This window comes from Nelumbo lutea, chromosome 6, assembly GCF_056320005.1.
Source record: "Nelumbo lutea isolate HS-2025 chromosome 6, American lotus-T2T, whole genome shotgun sequence".
In the NCBI taxonomy this organism is placed as follows: domain Eukaryota; kingdom Viridiplantae; phylum Streptophyta; class Magnoliopsida; order Proteales; family Nelumbonaceae; genus Nelumbo; species Nelumbo lutea.
In genome coordinates, this window is record NC_142689.1 from 68,874,819 (window position 1) to 68,895,268 (window position 20,450).

General features: G+C 37.5%; 1 protein-coding gene across 4 annotated transcripts; it reads right to left on the reverse strand.

The window, feature by feature from the left end:
* Positions 1-10,686: 10,686 nt before the first annotated feature.
* On the reverse strand, positions 10,687-19,906 carry LOC148849486 (O-fucosyltransferase 16-like). Of its 4 annotated transcripts, none has more exons than XM_088951047.1 (10): positions 19,492-19,906; positions 19,319-19,378; positions 19,108-19,198; positions 18,676-18,752; positions 16,773-16,861; positions 16,483-16,666; positions 14,108-14,289; positions 12,230-12,332; positions 11,806-12,137; positions 10,687-11,713 (listed from the first exon to the last, which is right to left on the reverse strand). In XM_088951047.1, exons 1-10 carry the CDS (start codon positions 19,648-19,650, stop codon positions 11,251-11,253), a joined length of 1,740 nt encoding a protein of 579 aa, XP_088807173.1. In that variant the 5' UTR covers positions 19,651-19,906; the 3' UTR covers positions 10,687-11,250. The 4 variants fall into 4 exon arrangements, with proteins under 4 accessions (XP_088807173.1, XP_088807175.1, XP_088807174.1 ...); XM_088951049.1 differs by having other exon boundaries at positions 18,676-18,749; positions 19,492-19,880; XM_088951048.1 differs by having other exon boundaries at positions 11,806-12,140; positions 18,676-18,749; positions 19,492-19,880.
* Positions 19,907-20,450: the final 544 nt, after the last annotated feature.

Genomic DNA, 20,450 nt, shown 5'->3' on the forward strand with positions numbered 1-20,450 from the left:
ACCCGCGAGTACTGACCGCTGAGAAGATCCACTGTGCTTGGCAGTATACACACGGATTTGTAAGAAAACGTGGGCGATGAACTATGTTAATCTCCGATTACAACTTGAGTTCACCATTTTCGTTACAGATGAGCAAGAAAACATTGTAGTGGTAATGTTGCAGAAAACTCTAACGGCTCGGCAAAGCCAAAGGCACAAACTGAGCTTTCACCAAAGAATTGTCCTGAGGCCGCATATAGCTTTTATTATATCACGAGAGTCTCCACTGGTTTGGTAGCTTTTTGGGTGCAAGTATCAAAGATATCTATTGAACAGTTCAGATATAGATACAGATATGTTTTAGAAATGCATGGATATAGATAGAAGATATTGAAACTAGTAAATTTGAAAAAAGATTTAAGACTGAGGGTGTCTCGGGGGTTGATGAGTTCATTACAAACATCACCCCATGCATTTCAGAGGATCGGAAGTCAGAACAATATGATTAGTAAGGATGTCTCAAATTTAGAGATATGGGAGGCTCTAAATTCGATGAAGGATCTTTAGGCTCTAGGTTTGGATGGTCTAAATGCCCTATTTTTCAAGAAATATTGGGGATGTGTGCAATGTTGTAAAAACATTCTTTCATTCAGGGAAATTAAATAGGATTTTTATAAAATCTTCATTACCTTGATTCTAAAGTCAAAGAACCCCGAAATTGTAAATAACTTCAGACCCATAAGCCTATGCCATTTATAAAATTATTGCAAAAATTCCGGCTAATATGATTATACATTTCCTAGACTCCATCATTTCTCCCTTTTAGAGTGCATTTGTCCCTAATAAACAAATAAATAATAATATCCCCATTGCTCATGAAATGATGCACAGTATGAGAAATGGAAAAAAAAAATCTGGAATCATGGCTTATAAAGTTCAAATGGAGAAAGCTTAAGATAAACTTGAGAAGGAATTCATAGAAAAGTTTTCAACAAGTTTGGTTTTCACAAGAAATGGATAGAGTGGGTCATGACGTGCATAAGATTTGTGTCTTATCAAATATTAATCAATGGTTCTCTAACTAGAAAATTTGAACCATTTAAAGGAATTAGACAAGGTGATCCCCTCCCCATATAATTTTATTTTATGTACTAAAGCACTATCTAAAAATCTTATTGAGGAAGCAAAAAAGCCCAACAATCCAATTGGTGGCAAGGCTTCAAGGGGAGGTCCTTGTATCCCAATCCTTCAGTTTGCAAATGATTGTTTGATATTCACAAAATCCTCTATCCCTACTTCTCTAAAAGTTAAAGAAATTTTAGAAAATTTTGCAAAAGTTTTAGGTCAATGCCTAAACTTTAGCAAATCGTCCATGTCTTTTTCAAAAAATATCCCTCCTAAGCTTCAAAAGATTTTATCTAGAATGATGAGAATTTCTTGAGAAAAAAAAAAACAAACTCATACCTTAAGGCCCCAATTTTAAATGGTTGAGTTTCGAAGAAAAATTTCAATGATCTTAAGCAAAGAATAAACAATAAACTGGTGGGTTGGAAAAAGAAAACCCTCTCCTTAGCAGGCATAGTTAATCACCTTAACTCAACTATCAGTTCAATACCCCATTTCATAATGAGATCATTCAAGATTCCTAATGATGCGGTTAAGGACATCAAGAAAAGTCAGAAAATTTCTTATGGTCAAAGAATAATGATAAAAAACCATTCCATTTGATGAGTTGGGATTAAAACAAAACACTATAAACAATAATATCACAGAACGCAGAAATTAGTAATCTCACCTTGATGATTTCGGTGAGTTCTTGGACTTAAATTTAAATTGATTTTTAAGAGTACTATATGTACAGGAGTCTTCATCATATAGGTATGTACAAGATAAGAATACAGTAAGTTAGAATATGATAGAAATTGACAGGTGTATAGGGTAGAGTTTGACAGATGTATGACTCTATCATACTCTATCATCCCCCCTCAAGTTGACAGGGGTGGGGCAACAATCAACTTGTCACACAGCATGCTGAATCGAGCAAGAAAGAGGGACTTAGTGAAGATGTCAGCCACCTGATCATGACTAGAAATAAATTGAACGTGGAGATCCTTTTTAGCAACCCGCTCTCTCACAAAATAATAATCAATTTCAATATGCTTGGTGCGAGCATGGAAGATTGGATTTGCTGTAAGATAGGTTACACCAAGATTATTACACCATAGGGTGGGAGAAGTAGTGGATGAAACACCCAATTCACGAAGGAGTGGGTGCAACCAAATAAGTTCTGATGTAGCACAAGCAAGGCTTCTGTATTCCGATTCTGTGCTAGAGCGAGAGACTGTAGTTTGCTTAAGAGAAGACCAACAAATGAGATTGGAACCCATAAAGATACAAAAACCACCATGGGATCGTCTATCATCAGGACAGCCAGCCCAGTTTACGTCTGAAAAGGCATGGAGATCAAGAGATGTAGAAGGAGACAGTCGTAATCCAAAAAGAAGTGTAGACTTGAGATAACGTAGAATTCACTTAACTGCTTTCCAGTGATCAGAAGTGGGTTGATGAATGAATTGACAAACTTTGTTGACAAAGAAGGCAATGTCAAGTCTAGTTAGAGTCAAATATTGTAAAGCACCAAGGATACTATGAAAAGTAGTAGGATCAGTAAGAGGCTCTCCAGAATGTTGGACCAGCTTGGCAATGGAAGCCATTGGTGTGGAAATAGGTTTCACCTCGTCTAGTGAAGCATGACGCAGGAGGTCAACAATGTATTGGCATTGTGATAAGATTTAACCTGTTTTGTCAGGAATGACCTCAACACCAAGGAAGAAATGTAATGGACCCAATTCTTTAACTACAAAGGCACTGCTCATTTGATGAATGATAACCTGTATAGCCTTAGTAGATGACCCGGTCACAATGATGTCGTCAACATATATTAAAATAAAGATGATATTGTTAGGTGAGTGCCTTATGAAAAGAGATGAAACAGAAATCGACATCTTGAAGCCAACATCAAGTAAGAAGGAACTGGGCTTCTGATACCAAGCTCGAGGAGCTTGTTTTAAGCCATATAGGGACTTGTCCAGATGACACACATAGTCATGATGGGTTGGGTCCACAAAATTGGGAGGTTGCTTCATATATACGTCGTCCTCAAGATCTCCATGGAGAAATGCATTTTGTACATCCAGTTGCTGAAGAGGCCATCCTCTAGAGAGAGCAATATTTAAAACAATAAGTATGGTTGTGGGCTTGATAATAGGGCTGAATGTCTCTATATAATCAATGCTAGGACGTTGATGAAATCCCTGAGCAACTAGTCACGCTTTATAGCGACTTATGCTTCCATCTAGGTTTCGCTTAATGCAAAAAACCCATTTGCATCCAACCAAATTGATGCTAGGTGGGGGTAGTACCAACATCCAAGTTTGATTGTGGTGTAAGGCATCAATTTCAAACTGCATAGCTGCTCGCCATTCTGGACTGGCATTGGTCTCAGCAAATGGCGTGGGTTCAATAGACAAAGAGGATAGTGGATACTTGGAAGCCATATATGTTTTAGGTTTGAATATCCCACTTTTGCTCCTGGTCTGCATAGGATGACGGTTTAGAGGAGCAGAGGAGGGCAACACCGGAACATCATTAGTAGAGGAGGGAGAAACAAGCTCACTAGTACTAGTTTCTGGTTCAGGTAAAGGAGATGGAGCAGAATTAGTTGGTGAAGGTATGATTGTACTAAATCAGGTGATGCAGATGAGGGTGGTAAGGAGAGTGGCGGGTCAGCGGAATGTGCAATAGGAGGAGCAACAGTAGTAGTGGGACATGGCACTGAAGGGACATGACTTACCATAGGAGGCAATCCAAGAGAGAACCGTGAAGGTGAAGACTGTTGTTTGGGTTCATGAGATTCGAATGGAAACACATCTTCATCAAATAGGACATGCCGAGATGTAAAAATGCGCTAAGAGGGAAAATGTAAGCACCGATATCCTTTGTAATTATCATAGTATCCCAAGAACACACCAGCTGATGAACAAAGGTCCAATTAATTACAAGCATAGGGACGAAGACATGGGAAGCATAAACACCCAAAAACCTTTAAGAACTCATTTTCAGGCTTATGTTTGAACAATAGTTCAATAGGTGATTGCAAGTTTAGTGTCGGTGTGGGAAGTCTATTAGCCAGAAACACTACTGCATGAAAGGCCTCCCACCAGTAATCTCAAGGCACTGAGGACTTTCCTAATAATGTTAGTCCTGTTTCAATAATTTGGCGATGGCATCTTTCAGCCATCCCATTTTGCTCTTGCATATGTGGACCAGAGAGTCGATGAGAAATGCCACTGTGCTCAAGGTAAGACTGGAATTTTCTGAACTCTCCCCCACCATCAGTTTGAAGACATTTAATTTTAACATTGAAAAGATTTTCAACCTGTTGTTTAAATTTGACAAATGTAGGAAGTGCATCTGATTTGTGAACAAGAGGAAAAATCCCTTGATATCTGCTAAAGCCATCAACAAAGACAATATAGTACCTGAATCCATTAATGGAGTTCACAAAAGAAGGTCCCCATACATCACTAAAAATAAGTTCAAGCGAAGATATATATGTAGTAGAACTAGAAGAGAATGATAGTTTATGCGACTTTCCAAGAGGGCAAGAATGATAAAATGTCATCCGCTTATTAGAAGATAGAGGAAAATTATTGGAGGCAATGACATATCGAACCAGCCTTGCAGTAGGATGCCCAAGAATTTCATGCTAGTGATCAATAGAAGTCTGCACCTTAAGGAATGCAGTAGGAGGGATATTATTTGTAACTCCACTTGAAATCCCCTATAACTCATACAAGCCATGTTTACTATGACCCTGAAGTAACACTCTGCCTATCTCCCGATCCTTCACAAAGAACTCATTGGGGTGAAATTCAAAGAAACAATTGTCGTCCTTAGAAAATTTAGCCACAAAAAGTAAAGGAATGTTTAGAAGCATGTAATGTAGAGGTATCGATATGTGCAATAGACAGACCTTCTCCATTGCCAATCGTTATTTGATCTGGTCTAGTATATTTAGATTGAAGATGAAGATTTTCCAAGTCTGCAGTCATATGGTGGCTTGCACCCGAATCTGGGTACTGACTGTTATCAATGACTGGACCAGTTGCAGTAGTGTATGTAGAAGGAGATGAATCAGGATGAAAATTCTTATCAAATCAAGCCCTGCACTTGTAAGCTGTATGATTGAATTTTAGACATATCTGGAACCTAACCCCTTGAAAGGGATTAGGTTTCTTACCTTTTTGCTCACCTGGCTTTGACTTAGACTTGTAGCCATCTGTTTTGAATGACTGAGATTGCTTTTGCATTGCAACATTGGCTTGGGGAGATATTGGATCAAACAAAGATCTAGTGTGTTGCATTCGAATCTCATGGTTGAGAAGAATAACATGTATGTCATCAAATGATAGATCTTCTCCCTTCAGCAAGAGAGTAGTAACAAGAGATTCATAGCCTGGGCTAAGTCCTCCTAGCACAAATTGAATCAGTTCAGAGTTTGTGACTATTTCACCAACAAAAGTAAAGCTATTAGAGATCAAACGAGCATTTTCTAGATAATCAGCCATTGACCGATTCATCTTCTTCAAATGGGTCAATTTAAATCTGAGTTGCATCACACAAGCTTTTGATTTTGAAGCAAACAACCTTGACAGGGCATTCCATACGCTTCTTGAGATTGTGTACCCAATAACCTGGGCCAAAACACCTTCTGAGAGAGAAGAAAGGATCCAACTGAGGAGCAACTGGTCCTGTTGTTCCCCTAAAATGAAATATGGATTCATGGTATAAGTACCATCATTCTCAATGGTCTTAGGTGGGCATTGGATAATACCATCAACGTAGCCCATTGCTTTAAAACCTTTGAGAGTAGTTACAAACTGAGATCACCATAGTAAGTGGTTCATGCGATCTAGTTTGATGGAGATTAAATGGCTTGTTGTAGCTGGCAGATTTAGGTTCACAATGGTTATGACTCCAGCTTCAGTAGTGCCTGAGCTTGTAGATACAGTCGACATGATTGAGTTGCAAAAGAGGCTAACAACCTGTGCTCTGATACCATAAAACAGAACACTATAAACAGTAATATTATAGAACATAGAAATTAGTAATCTCACCTTGATGATTTCGGTGAGTTCTTGGACTTGAATTTATGTTGATTCTTAAGAGTACTATGTGTACAGGAGTCTTCAGTGTACAAGAGTCTTCATCATATAGGTATTTACAAGATAAGAATGAAGTAAGTTAGAACAAGATATAAATTAACATGTGTACAGGATAGAGTTTGATAGATGTATGACTCTATCATACTCTATCAGGGATAATGTTTGTTTACCCAACATATGGGGTGGTCTTGGCCTAAATTACTATTCTTGGTTAATAAAGCTTGCCTAGTTAAGCTTGGTTGGAAAATTCTTAAGATAAGCATAATCTTTGGGTGCAAGTAGTGACCCAAAAATATCTAAGGGATGAAAATCTATGGACTGCTCCTTTAAAAAGAGGGATGCCTTAGGATTGGAAAGGAATTCTTAATTCTAGAATTCTTCTTAAGAAAGGTGTTGGATGGACCATTGGCAATGGCAAAAATATCAATTTCTAGAAAGACAAATGGATTGACTTTAGTGCCATTAAGGATTTAGTGAATAGAGAATCCTCTAGTGTTGATAACGATATTAAAGTATGGGATTTCATTGACCACAAGAGAAAGGTGAGGAAGGATGATAAGATTTGTAGAACTATTCCTAACCATGTTTGAAATAACAGTAGGCCCATTCTAATCCCTTTAGACTCTAGTGATGATAACCTTATATGGAGATTTGATTTTGAAGGAAATTTCATCATTAATTCTACCTACAAAGAGGCTAATGCTATGTCGAGGGGGTTGGGGGGAAGAAATTTGGTCCTTAGTAAGATATGGGGGCTTTAGATACCCCAAAATTAAAAGCATTATTGTTTTTGTTTTCAAATAATCGCCTGCCCACAAAAGCCTTGGTCATCTCTAGGGTTCTCTCGATTGATGGCTATTGCTTTTTTCTATGGCAAAGAAGATAATAGTGAGCATATTTTCCTTAAATGCACTTATGCAAAACAAGTATAGCTTATAATTAACCTACTCATAGTGGGTTGGGGAATTGAAGGCTCTTCAATTTAGAATTGGTGGTCAAATTTACACAATGGAGAAATGATGGGGGAACAAATGCCCTACAAGAAATATAGCTTTATCCTTTTGTATCTCTAGAAAAATAGAAGTGGTAAAGAATTTAAGAATAGATCCCTTCCCCCCTCCACGTATCATTGAAAGAGCTCTAATTTCACATAGGGAATCAAATTCGGGTTTGGCTACTAATAACAATCCAAATAGCTCAGAATCATGGTGAACCATCATTTGGAAAATGCTAAAAGATTATACTAATAAAATAAATTTTGATGCCTTGAGAAGAAATGACAAAACTTGTTTGATTGCTTGCATAGCAGAAATCGTTGTGGGGATGTATTAGATTCCAAAGCTTCCTTTATTGGCATCACCACAATAATTTTTACTGAAGCTTGGGCTGCTTCGGAAGCCCATAATATGGCTCAAAACTTCAAGAGTTCTCCCATCTATATTGCAGGTGACTCCTCGTAATGATTTCATGCCTGAAGAAAAGCTAACTAAAGTGCCTTGGAGGCTGAAGACCATCATCAAAGAATGTTTGAGACTGGTTGATAAATTGGATCATAGTGTCTCATATGCCCATTCCTTCAGAGAAGTGAATCAAACTGTCGACTAGTTGGTGCATCAAGATTTTTTCTCTGCTGTCCCTTTTTTCTTTTGTATCTATTCTCTCATTGAGGATTTATTGAATATCTGTAGAAATTATTCATGGGGCCTAGATACTCTCGTCCTGTGTAGCTCCCTTTAGTTTTTACCAAAAATTGAAGATATTGAAATAGTTGGATATGCTAGGGAAATGTGTTAGAGAATAAAAACCTATTCAGGGGCCTCACCTAATAGCTTAAGATTTTAGGCTGAGCAAGTTGCCAACCGGCTGGTTAGTAAGGTCTCTCACTAGTTGTAGCAGAGACTTGGGATCAAATCCAACCTGCACCTGGGGTTGGGGGATGGGTTACCCCCAATTGCATCAGTTGGAACAAAAGGATTTTAAGTTGAATAGTTTCTTAAGATGGTATTAGAGCTAGTTTGACCAAGTAGTCTAGGATTTGATCCTCATTGCCCTCAATATAATTATTAAATTTCAGAAGAAGGTATGGGTGGACTCATTCTTGTTCACGTTTCAAGCCCAATAGGCTTTCACATGAGGGGGTGTGTTAGGGGTGGAAACGAATCAAGCTTTTCACGAGCTATTCAAGCTCGAGTCATGAAAAGCTCGATTCGGCTTAATTTAAATTGAGCTCAAGCCCAATATATAAACTCGTTTATTAATCGAGTCGAGCTCGAGCCCAATGAAGCTTGGCTCGGGGCTTGCATGCCTAATCGAGCCTAATACATACATATAATAAAAATTACTATATGTATAATATTTTTATAAGAATGATAATAAATAATTTTTATAATTATTAAATTTTTGTATGTAAAATAAAAAATAAATTTCATATGTATAACTTTTATTTTTTATAGGAATCTTAGATTACATTCAAGCTTAAGTCGAGCCAAGCTCGAACATATGAGCTTTTAGGCCAAGTCAAATTCGAGCTCAAGTCTCGAGCTCGAATCTAACATTGTTTTAACGAGTCGAGCTTGAATAGCCAGATATTCGCGTTGGCTCAAATCCACCCCTTGTGTTAGAGAATAAAAACCTATTCAAGGATCTCACCTAACAGCTTAAGCTTAGGTTGAATGGTTCCTTGAGAAAATACATACAAGCCACATGAGAAAAGCACACTTTAACATGGTATACGAAGAGAAACATTGCAATCAATAATACCACCATGACTCTAAAACATGTACACATCATACAATAATTATCATTTATAATTTTTACTTTTTAAGAATTTTTTTTATTTAGTATTTTTATATAAATAATAATTAATTTTTCAAATAATAAATATGTTTTTATTTTTAACATATAATTGTAAAATAAAACATATAAATCATTTAAGGTAGATAAGATAGATTGTTTTATAATTTTCAGTTTTTATTAAATTTTTGGGAAAATTAGATCTTAAATTATTTATTTCAGTTTTTATAATTATAATTTTCGATTTATATTAATTTTGTTTAGAAAATTTATTTATTTAGTATTTTTATATAAATAATAAATCCGCTTTTCCAAATAATAAATATCATATAAATCATTTATGGCGGATAAAATAAATTATTCTTATAACTTTTAGTTCTTATTAAATTTTTGGGACATTATATCTTAAATTATTTATTTCAGTTTTTATATTTTTTTATTAAAGTTCAAAAGCATTCCAAAAATGGTCAATATACAGTTTCGTCAAACTATGCACTAAGCATATTGATGTGTATTGAAGCCAAGGATTAAAATATTGATATGATGGGCCCTGTCAAAAGCATCAGGTGTACCTAGATCACTTTTAGTTCCCCCTCATTATTATAAAAAAAAAAAAGAATATCAAACATGTCGATATGCATGTTGAATATCCGTAGGTATGAATATTTTAATCCTCATCCACCAATATGACATATACGACCTGATACGGAGATGTTTCGTGCTAATACATACACAACTTTGCATAAACATATTGGTATGTGTCGGACCATTTCCGCTGATATGATGGGATACGACTTGATACGAAAGCGTCCTCTGCTGATAGAGAGTATCTTATGATACTTTAAACCTTATTTACACTTTCAAGTGGACAACTTCAGCCTTGAAACGGAAGCTTTTGTCTGAGATTTGGATTAGCTGGCGTTCCTGTTGGGCGCTAGGAATTCAGAGAATGTAAGTGGAGTCAGGGTTGAGAGTGGTGGGAATCAATACTCAATCGATTATTTTAGGAAAAAACAAATAAAAAAGTTAAAAATCGAACTTGGTTGTAACTCACCACCACTGCAAGTGGTGAGAACTGAGATGTGAAAATGGAAAGGAAAAGTGATAAGAAGCTGGAGCAAGGGTCTTACTGTCTTAGAGTCAATGGGGACATTCTGGGTATTTAAATATTAATGGGTTTTAGAAACGCAAGAAGCCAGAAGCCACCCATCCATTACTTTTTCCTGGGTTTTTTCGGCGGAGAAAGCCCATTTACTGCTTTTTTTCACTAAATGCAATTTAGAAGTGCTTTTATCTTAAGCTTGCAATCGCGATAAGAAATTAAGAACTATTAAACCACATCAAACATGGCCGTACATGGTTCATTCCTAAAAAGATTTTGAAATAATTATATTATCCAATGTTCAAAATATCCATACGCCAGTAGTGGTGGATCGGTAGTTTTATTTTTTTACTTTTTCAATTTTTGTTTCAAATCTGATTCAGAGCGCCAGTTTAAGATCCGCCCACCCTCTGAATCAGTTAAGACTCCGAAACACCTCTGTAAAAACGTATCGAAAAGCCCCCGATGCGATAAATATCCGCCAATTTGTATCTAAACAACCTTGATATTATCTCATTGTTGACGTTTGTACATTTGGCCAAATTGCAATTAAGGCTCAGCGTGGAAAGAGTACAAGTACAAATGTGTAGAATACAACATCTTGTATTTTGTATTATTTTTGTATGTATTTGTACTGTACATATTTGTATTTTTACTATTTCCAAACTAAGCCTAAAAAATCTCTTCATCACTGCACATTTGCACCACTTCAAACACTTTAGTTCAACCAAACTGTGTTCCAACATTCATTTTTCTCCAAGACAAAAAAGTAAAAAAGAAATAAAAAGACAAAAAACTACACAAGTACGACACACTTGTCTGTTCCTCCCTTCCCCTCGCCTCAATTACCTCATCCATATCCACCGCTCATCAACTCAAATTTACAGTTAGAAAAATCGCTGAATGTAAGGCATTGTACATGGGATCTCTGGAACCTTATGACCTCAATATTCAATTCTCGTTCTCAATAATGGGACACTGTACACTATCCCGGAGGTTGTATATACAGAAGGATACTGCACCATCTATTCTCAACAGCTATTCCTTAACGATGAGAACGTTGAAGAGTTGAAGAGGATGGGTTCAAAGAATTTGATGAAAGAATGAGTTAGCTATAACCAAACTCTCAAGGACAACCAGCAGTTTCATTTAATCGGATAGCATCTCCTCTAATTCCGGTTCCTCAGATTTGAGAAGCAGGCTATAATCCATATCATTTCCATTCGTCAACCCTTTTTCTCCAAGCCCATTCTGATTTTCCATGTAATCTAAATCAGACCAATCTGGCTCATCATCAGGAGAATGATCATCGGCTGATTCACCAGTTTCTTTCCCTGTATTATTTACTTTGCCATTTTCATGGACTTTTGTCCTTTGGGAACCTGAATCTAACTTGACCTTAGCCTCTGGATCTTCACATATGCAGGTAGATGGATTCTCATGAAATTCACCTCTGCCAGGTCTTACCTCCTTTGGCTCTCCCATGAACCCTCGCTGGTGAGTACGAACCCTAGATGCAAATGCTTCCCAGGTCATGTTATCTCGGCTGAGAAACAAAGAGTACAGTTTCTTAGCATTCGGCCGAATAGTTCGTTTGTGTCCAAAGTATCTCCTGCAATGAACATACCAAAATGCATAGTCAGTCACCAGTTTTGAGTTAAACAGTGTCATTTGCAAAGGACAAGAAAACAAATAATGGTGTACCTTCGACCAGCTAACATTCTAGCCATGTTACCATTATTATTGGTCACAAATACATCACTTTCATCACAAACAATGAAATCAAGCGCAGCCATACGTGAAGAAAATGAGGAGAATGGTGCCAATTCCTCCTTAGTGGATATAGTTTCCTTTGTATAGAAATTTGGGAACAATGCCTTGAGGGGGGCTAATGTTTCTTCACCTCCATATACTTCACCAGATGCAACATAGATGTGAATGTCACTGCCAAATCCCAATGCTCTCAGCATAAGACCAACTTCCTCAGGAGTGAGTGGGCACTTTCCATGCCTCCTCTCCTTGTCAGGATTACTTGTCTGCTTATATCGTTCAGAATAGATGTCATTCATGGACAAAAATAACAGAGGTTATATAATTTCAACAAATATTTACAAGTTCACTGCCTTACATGCAGAGTTTTCCACCTCTTACGGATTGCACCCAGTTCCCTCCTTTCCTTCTCTCCTCCACCATAATAACATCCGGAGAATGCAAGCATATCAGGTTCAAACCTGTCACAGAAATTTCCATCAAGAAACTTTTTTACTCAGTCTTCACCCATCTTCATACAATTCTGATTAAAAGAAATTATGCAAAGCTAACCGCAAAGGTATTACAATTTGAAAACCTAGGTTCCACCAAGGATTAAAATTTTGCAACATATAGGGGCATATTGGCCGATACGTATCATATTGGTGACCCTCCAAATACGCCCCTACAGTGAGTGTTTCGGGGTCTGACCTGTTTCACGGGGTAGACTGGCCTTTAAGCGACTCCCCTAAACCAACTTGAAAAAAAAAAAAAACTAAAAAAATGAAAGGCAGCCAAAGATACATGCTGATACGCCCCATCCGGCATATCAGCCCGTATTAATATTTAGAACCCATGGTTCCACCCTTAAAAGGTTGCAAAATAAGCTAATTGAACTAACCTTTCTAATTATTGGGCAAATTCTTGTATCAAAGTCTACTAGAAACATAACAAAAGCCTGATCAGAAATATATTTTTATGCACTCAAATAGGCATTCCCTTATTGAATGATCAGATCAAGTAAATAGCTTTGATGTTTGATAATTCATCCTGATTGAATTTTTTTACAAACAATCAAAAAGCATTATTGAAACAAAATTTGTGAGAAAAGAGATATACAAAAAGGCCTCAAATAAAATGTTTTACAGTATAGCACCCCTCACACCCAGAACATGTCACCTATAGACAATCTCGTCTCAAACCCTTAAACTCATTAAGAACAAGAACCCCATCAAGAGATGACAAGTACCCAACAACAGGCCTGTTCCCTGCAAAAACTCTTCTTTTTCCTTCCCATCTGCCCAACATATGGCAAAGAAACCATATACCACATAATGAAGCCCATAGATCCTACAGAACCAGAATACCAAGGCAGAATTTCCTGTCACGCTGGAGGGAGAAGACCATTAAATGAGATCTATGACACAGCAGAAAAAATCCCAAAGAACACATGGCTGAGACAAAAAAGAAAGAGATCATACACCAATTCTTCACAAGATTCACATATGATAATAGTTGTGCTTCTGCACCTCCCCCCCACCCCACCCCACCCCCCCGCTTCTTTCATTTAACTGATCAAAAATTAGAATTTTATCAAGGATCATAAAAAATATTCGAATTTTATCAAGGAACAGCAACAGGGAACCTTTCTACCCCAAACCTATCCTAGTATGGATGATCCAGAAATGAATCAAACAAGAACAATAGAAAAGGATCTTACCAATAACCTTTTCAAGCTTACTATGAAAACAACGCATGTTGAAATTTCTCTATGCAATAGGGGTATAATTCAAGTAGAAAGCCAGTTATCTAGCCTAAATGACTGACATGTATATGAAACATGAGGTGGAGGGATGATTTGGTCAATCAGGCCAGTCCACTTCAGTTCACTTCAGCCTGCACCCTGGCTTTTATTACTGTTTTCCACAAGTAATATTGACTGGTGAAAGTTTCAACATCTTAATACTGAACTTGTTCAAAAGGAGAGGTTTATTCTGATCATGTCACGAGTTCCTGGGTCTCAAATTTTCTTCATTAAGAGAGGATACTGAGACATATGGAGATATTTTGGTTAGAAACCAATTGCCTAGCATGCACACATGTGCACACACACATGAACCTGTTCATGGGCTTAGCTTTTGCCAAATTTTGAATCGGCTGGCCCAAAGTAGTGCAAAATGTTCATGGGCAAAATCCAAAGCCTGGCCTGTGAACAGGTCTACACACATAACAGACCGAAGATCAATTCTACTCTTACCTCAAGTGCAAGGCAATAAAATGTCTGCTTCTCATTCGCATCCTTTGGACCAACTTTTTGCCCATTTTAAGAATTGGATCAGTAAATTTCAGAGCATGGTAATTCACTCTGCATCTCAGCTTTTGAAAATCTGCCTCCAATTTATTTGCCAGCCGGTAATCAAACTTGGTGAGCTGAACAGCCTGTATTGCAGAAAGGCTAAATGAGTTTCACATGGCATTCTAACTTGGATCAAATTCCCAACAGAAAAAATGAACATTTGAAGTCATGGATGTATTTATCTAAATCCAGTAGGGTATAACCCTCTATAGCTAACATTAGTTGATGTTATAGTCACCTTGAATTAGTTTCACCCACGGAATGATAGTGCATTTAATAACCAATTAACCATTTTAGTACCCTTTACTTCAACATTGTAAAATATATTAAATGTTGTAAAACTTGGAAAGGAGGAATAAACTAAAGCAAGGATCACCAGTTGATCTTCCCTTGCCAACCCATCATTAGAGCCAGGTCTTCATCAGGGCAACAACAATGTCTGGCCCTCAGTCCACTGTGGCAACACCATCCTAAACATATAATCTGTTTCAGACCAATAACTGTCAACACTAGACCAGCAATATCAGGTCTTTGTCAGGGCAACAACAGTACCTGGCCCCGACCCAGCACTGTGCCAACACCAGCTCAACCATAATCTCTGCTTCAAAGCCAGATCTTTTCGAGGGAAACAACGATGCCTGGCCCCATCTCAAGACTGCCAACACCAGCCCCAAGATAATAATGCTTGGATCAACTAATGAAAATCTTATCTCAACAATATCAGGCTGGTAATAAATCGTTTCTACCCATTCCTAAGCAATGTTTTAAAATGTGGAGGCGTGATGTGAGGTGTTCCACTACCTAGAGGCATGAGCCATAGTTCAGAACGCAAGAGGCATAAGCCTCCCAAACACAAGGAGGCATAAGCCTCCTTAAGAGGAGGGGGGTGGGAGGAGGAAGGGGAGGAGGATGAAGAGAAAGGGAGGATCTCATTTTTTCTTTATTTTTAATAAAAATCTTTTATATTAAGAAGAATAAAGATGCATAACATTAGATTAGTTTAAAGGGGGGGAGGGGGGGAGTCTTGTTGAAGGGGCAGGGAGCAAACTACTTTCTTTCCCCTTATCTTTTCTTCCCTTCCCATTACTTTTATTTTCTTTCCTTTTCTCTTTTTTTCTTCTCTTACTCTTCCCTTTCTTTTCCTTTCCTTTCCTTTCCTTTTTTCTTTTTTTTTCCCTGTCTTTTTATGTAAGATGTGCATGAGGTGTACGCCTCATGAAAAAAGGGCATGAGACGTACGCCTCAAAGGTGTCAGCGCCTCTGGCATATGCCTCAAGGCATCTTGGAAGCGCCTCGCCTGGAGGCGCATCTCCAGGCATACGCCTCCCATGCCTTTTAAAACATTATTCCTAAGATAATAATCCCTATGCTTTTCTTTTACAAGGCATCCTTTGAGGCTCGGCTCGCCTAATCGCCAAACAGTTTTGTACTATGTATTATAAAATACTTTTTATTAATTAATTTTTGACACTATAATTATAAAATAGGCACTATTAAACTAAAATATTCATTTTGTGTTTATATGCTAATTTCTTTTTATTATTTTCTTATTTGTTAGGGTTTAATCAATATAAACATTGCTAAATGCTGTGTTGAACCCCCAAAGACTTTAAAACCTGAACCAATAAGTAAGGAAGAACTTAAAATTTTGTCTAATCAACACATTTTCTACTACTGCTACTACTACTACTACACATTTTCTTTTCTTCTTTTCCTATAGCAAAAATATGGGTTCAGCCCCTATATATTTTTTAATTTTCTTTTCCTTCTTTTTCTTCACATGAATATGTTGATTTTCTATACTTTAACATGAACTCTATACTTTTCTTATGAAAATTATGAATAATTCTCAAGGAAATATGGTTATGGTACCTAGGGAACTACCCTAGGATCTATATTTTCTACATAAAAAAATCCATTGCCTAGGCACCCCGCCTAGGCGACTAGGCAACAAGGTGCCCCCTATTGCCTAGCCTCGTCTTGGTGCCTTGAAAACTATGGGTCCTGTTTCAGAGTTAACAAGTCAAACCCATTTTGGTTTGGATAAAACAATTGAATAGACTAATGTTTATGTTTATTTGCTAATGAAGCAGTATAATCTTTTTTTATCAATATGAAGCAGTATAACCATGAAACTGAAACATGCCCATTCTAGTGTAATGATATGTATTTTATTGTTGAAAAGGACAAACAATCAATAGACATTTTGAGATATTTCTAACTTCTGAATACCAGAAAAAAAAAATGAATTCCTACTTAGGGAACTGAACGCTTACATGTTTTTTCATAAGAACTGGTAGTACACGTGTTTGATAGCATCTTGCTGTACACTTCCTTGGAACACGCATAGTGTATGGAGTAACAACTTTCCCACCCTTTTTAGGGAGCTGTTTTATGATTTTAACATCTTTTGAGAGAAAAGATATAAACCAATCAACATCAAAGATCTCGGAGAAATTGCTGCACATAGCATAATGTCAAAACAAAAGCACAATATGTTTCAGTTTTTGTGACAGAGTGGTTGGGTAACTGCAAAATCTGGCAGGGTATATTGCTAACAACAAACCTAGCATCCTTCCAGAAGGATTTTGAGTCCAGCTTAGGAACAACTAAAGTAGCATTCAAAATGCGGGCTGCAACGACAGCATCTGTTATCTACAAAAAATACAGACACAACAAATTAATCAGCAATACAATCAAAGAAGTTCACGAACCCAATTAATCAATCATAACATTATGCAGTGAAGAATCAATTAAGCAACTGCATTGTAGTACAATCATTATAATTATGTGGTCTGGGAATGATGATATATATAACATCTAAGGAGATTAGCTTTAAAATGGAAAATCATATCTTAGGCTTCCTTTATCATAACTATTTTAAGAAATGATATGTCAGATATATAAGACCACACAACAAGAACTTACAAGCTACGGCCAAAAGATACTTATTGCATTTTTCAGTGGCATACAACAGGTCATTTTCAGATGGCATCACCATATCAGATAATAATAGTTAATGCTCTTTTGCCTTCTGGTAAAGCCCTAAGAGTCCACCTCAAGATGTGCAAATCCGTTCTATTCTTATTTTCTATCTTACATGTGCAAATGTGCATCGAGATGGCAGGGACAGGTAAGAAGCCATGGCCAAAGGCTAAATTCTACTGAATTTGGAAACTTTATAGATAACTTGAGTTTGAGCAGGTTTAAGTCTGCATAGTTGCACTTTAGATCTATGAATATTGCTTGGTAAGAGCCCAAGGGTGTATATTAACAGATTGACCTATTTTAAGTTTGCATGCCATCTTTTTTTCCTAGGGATTTGGGGGTAGCCCATCCCCAGACCCATAACCCTCTAAACCTGGTGACAATGAGATATGATCCCAAGTCTTCGCTACAACCAACCAAAGACCCTACCAACCGAACCACCATCAGTTGGCCAACATTCAATGTGGAGAACTTCTAAACGTAGCTTTCAAGGTGCCAAGGTGAAGCTAAGTGACAGGGGAGTGCCTTATCACTTAGTTGCCTAGGCAACAATACCTAGGCACCTGCCTAGGCGATGAGTTTTTTAGAATGAAGAAGGTATAAATCCTAGAGTAGTTCCTTAGGTTTCATAGTAATAAGCATTAATCTTTAACTAATACTTACCATAGTCCTCATGAAATAAGTATAAACCCCACATCAAATTATAGAAAATATACATATTTATGAGAGGAAAGAAAGCATACAGATCATAATGGCTTAACCCTTGTTTTTGGCCTAGAAAAGAAAAGATGATGAAGAAGAAAAAGTCCTATTGGTTGGTCTTGTGTGTCAATAGGATAAAATCTTCAAATTATTTCTTACTTGATGATTTAGGTTTTAAAGTCTTAAAGGGTTTAAGACTATGTCACTGACTTGTGTGGATTGAACCCAAACAAATAAGATCATTACTATAAACCCACAATATGAATAATTTAGTCTAAAAATATTTTTTGTACTACTATTAATACCATAAAATATAAATATAAATTATTATGCAGTATCTTGCATATAAATATGTAGGCATTTGGGCGAGGCGACCCTCAGAGAGTGCCTTATCACCTTAGGCGCCCACCTAGGCATCACCTTGAGGCCCTTGACAACTATGTCAAAAAGCGTCTCAGAATGAGCAATGAACCGCTAATGGTTTGTTAACTAGCTAGAAAAGAAATGGTAAAAAAGGAAAAGAAAGATATAAATCATTCTGCTGGTTCTTACATTACTGCAAGTGCAAAATAGTTCAATAACATCTTTGAATGGAAAGGTTTATTAAATTGATTATATCTTGAAGTTGACATTTTCAGGCCTTACATTACTGCAAGTGTAATCAATGGATCCATGTATGGTATGAAATTTTCAGGCTTTATATCTTTGAAGTTGCAAGCACCCAAAGCATAGGGAAAACAAGAGGTTTATTAAATTGATTAACCAGAACGAAGTCCTACCCCTGTTCTTTGTTGATTTAAGCCCCCACTGGTCGCAATCATCAAATACCGATTTGGTTGTGTAACGACTTCAGCTGCTGTATCATGCCAAATAGAGTTCTCGTCAAATCAATAAACTGAAGTATTTTTTTGAAATTCCACGAAGCAGAATGCCCTCAACAATGAAACATTTCCTTGGAATTAAAAGAGGAGAAAATTGAATTCTATGTAGGGAACCACAATATGGCTAATTCAAGCTTTCAATGAGGATCAATCGACAAGAACAACCATAATCAATTTCCTGACACAATAACGCAGAAAATCAAATCCAAATAGTTCTTAAATCACACTACACTCTTCGGAAAGATCAAATCATAAGGCTACATCACATCAATCTAACCGAAAGGGATGAAAATGAGGAGTACAAGAAATAGGGAAAAAACAGATACAGACGCGCAAACTTGTTGCTGGCATTACTGCATCCGTAGTAGAATTTCGACAACTTTGAGACCCAAAGATCATGTCCTGCGCTCCCTCCACCGATCTAAAAAAATCAAAACGGAAGCAAGATTAGGCAAAACTGGAATAAGATCCAACGCTAGCAAACAAAATCAGGTTCGAAAGAAAGCTAGTAAACAGAATCCTAGAGGATAAAAACCCTAACCGGAACACGGAACACTTGGTCTCTGATGACGTTCCTCTGAATCTCGATGCCATTGTTAAACTGAACAATAGATCAAGAAAAGAAAAGACGAGATTAATAGGGGAAAAAAAAGGTAATTAAACAGGTGCTAACAAAGAAACATTAAAATGAGGGGGACGAAATTGGTGTAGTACCGAAGTGGAGTGGCGAAGGCGGTTGTGGTCTGTAGGCGGAGGGGCGAGAAACGACAGAAGAGTAATGAGGAGTAGAAGAGCGGCAAATATGGTGGACAGAACCGGAATAAGAATCCGAAGCTGGTAGTGCTGGTTCTGGCGACGCCGCTGGAAAGCCATTCTGCTGCAAGCTCAACGTCAACACGAATTCTCTCCCTCTCTCTGTCTCTGTCTCTGTTCCAACTTCCAACTGACTCACTTTCCCCCTCCCTGTCTCTCCCTCTCAGTGCACGAAATACTAGGGAGAGACGAAGAGGGAGCCCACAGCCTACCGCTCTACCATGTAACAACGATTGTATACGCAGAGAAAAACTCAAAAAATACACCAAGCCACCACAAAGTCTCAACTCTCAAGCCAACCGCGCGTTTTTCCTTTATTTCAGTGATTTGGGCGCATCCCATTTTTTTACGGAAGGCATGCTTCCAGAAAGACAAAAACACCCCTTATTATCTCATTAACAAATAACAACGATGATTTTTCGGTCTTTTTACCTCAAAGGCTCAAACCAACCGCGCCTCTTCCTTCTTTTATTAGTGATGAGATTTGAGCACATAGTCAAGAAGTGTGCTTTTCAAAAGACAAAAATGCCCCTATTATCATTAACAACGATGGTTTTTTAGTCGTCTTTTCACCTCAAAGGCCCAAGCCAACCGCGCGTTTTTCCTTTCTTTCAGTGATTTGGGCACATCCCCATTTTTGACGGAAGCATGATTTCAAAAGATTAAAAAACGCCTCTTATTGTCATTATTAAGAATGGTGGCCTTTTGGTCTTTTTACTAGGGATACGGAGTGAACCTCCCCCGTCGCCCCCGAAGGCCCAAACTCTATGTTCACGTGCAAATGCACGTGGTACTGTCGAATTGCGTTTCTATCAGTTTTAACTATTCCAGTTACGAATTACGATGACATTTTAAAGACC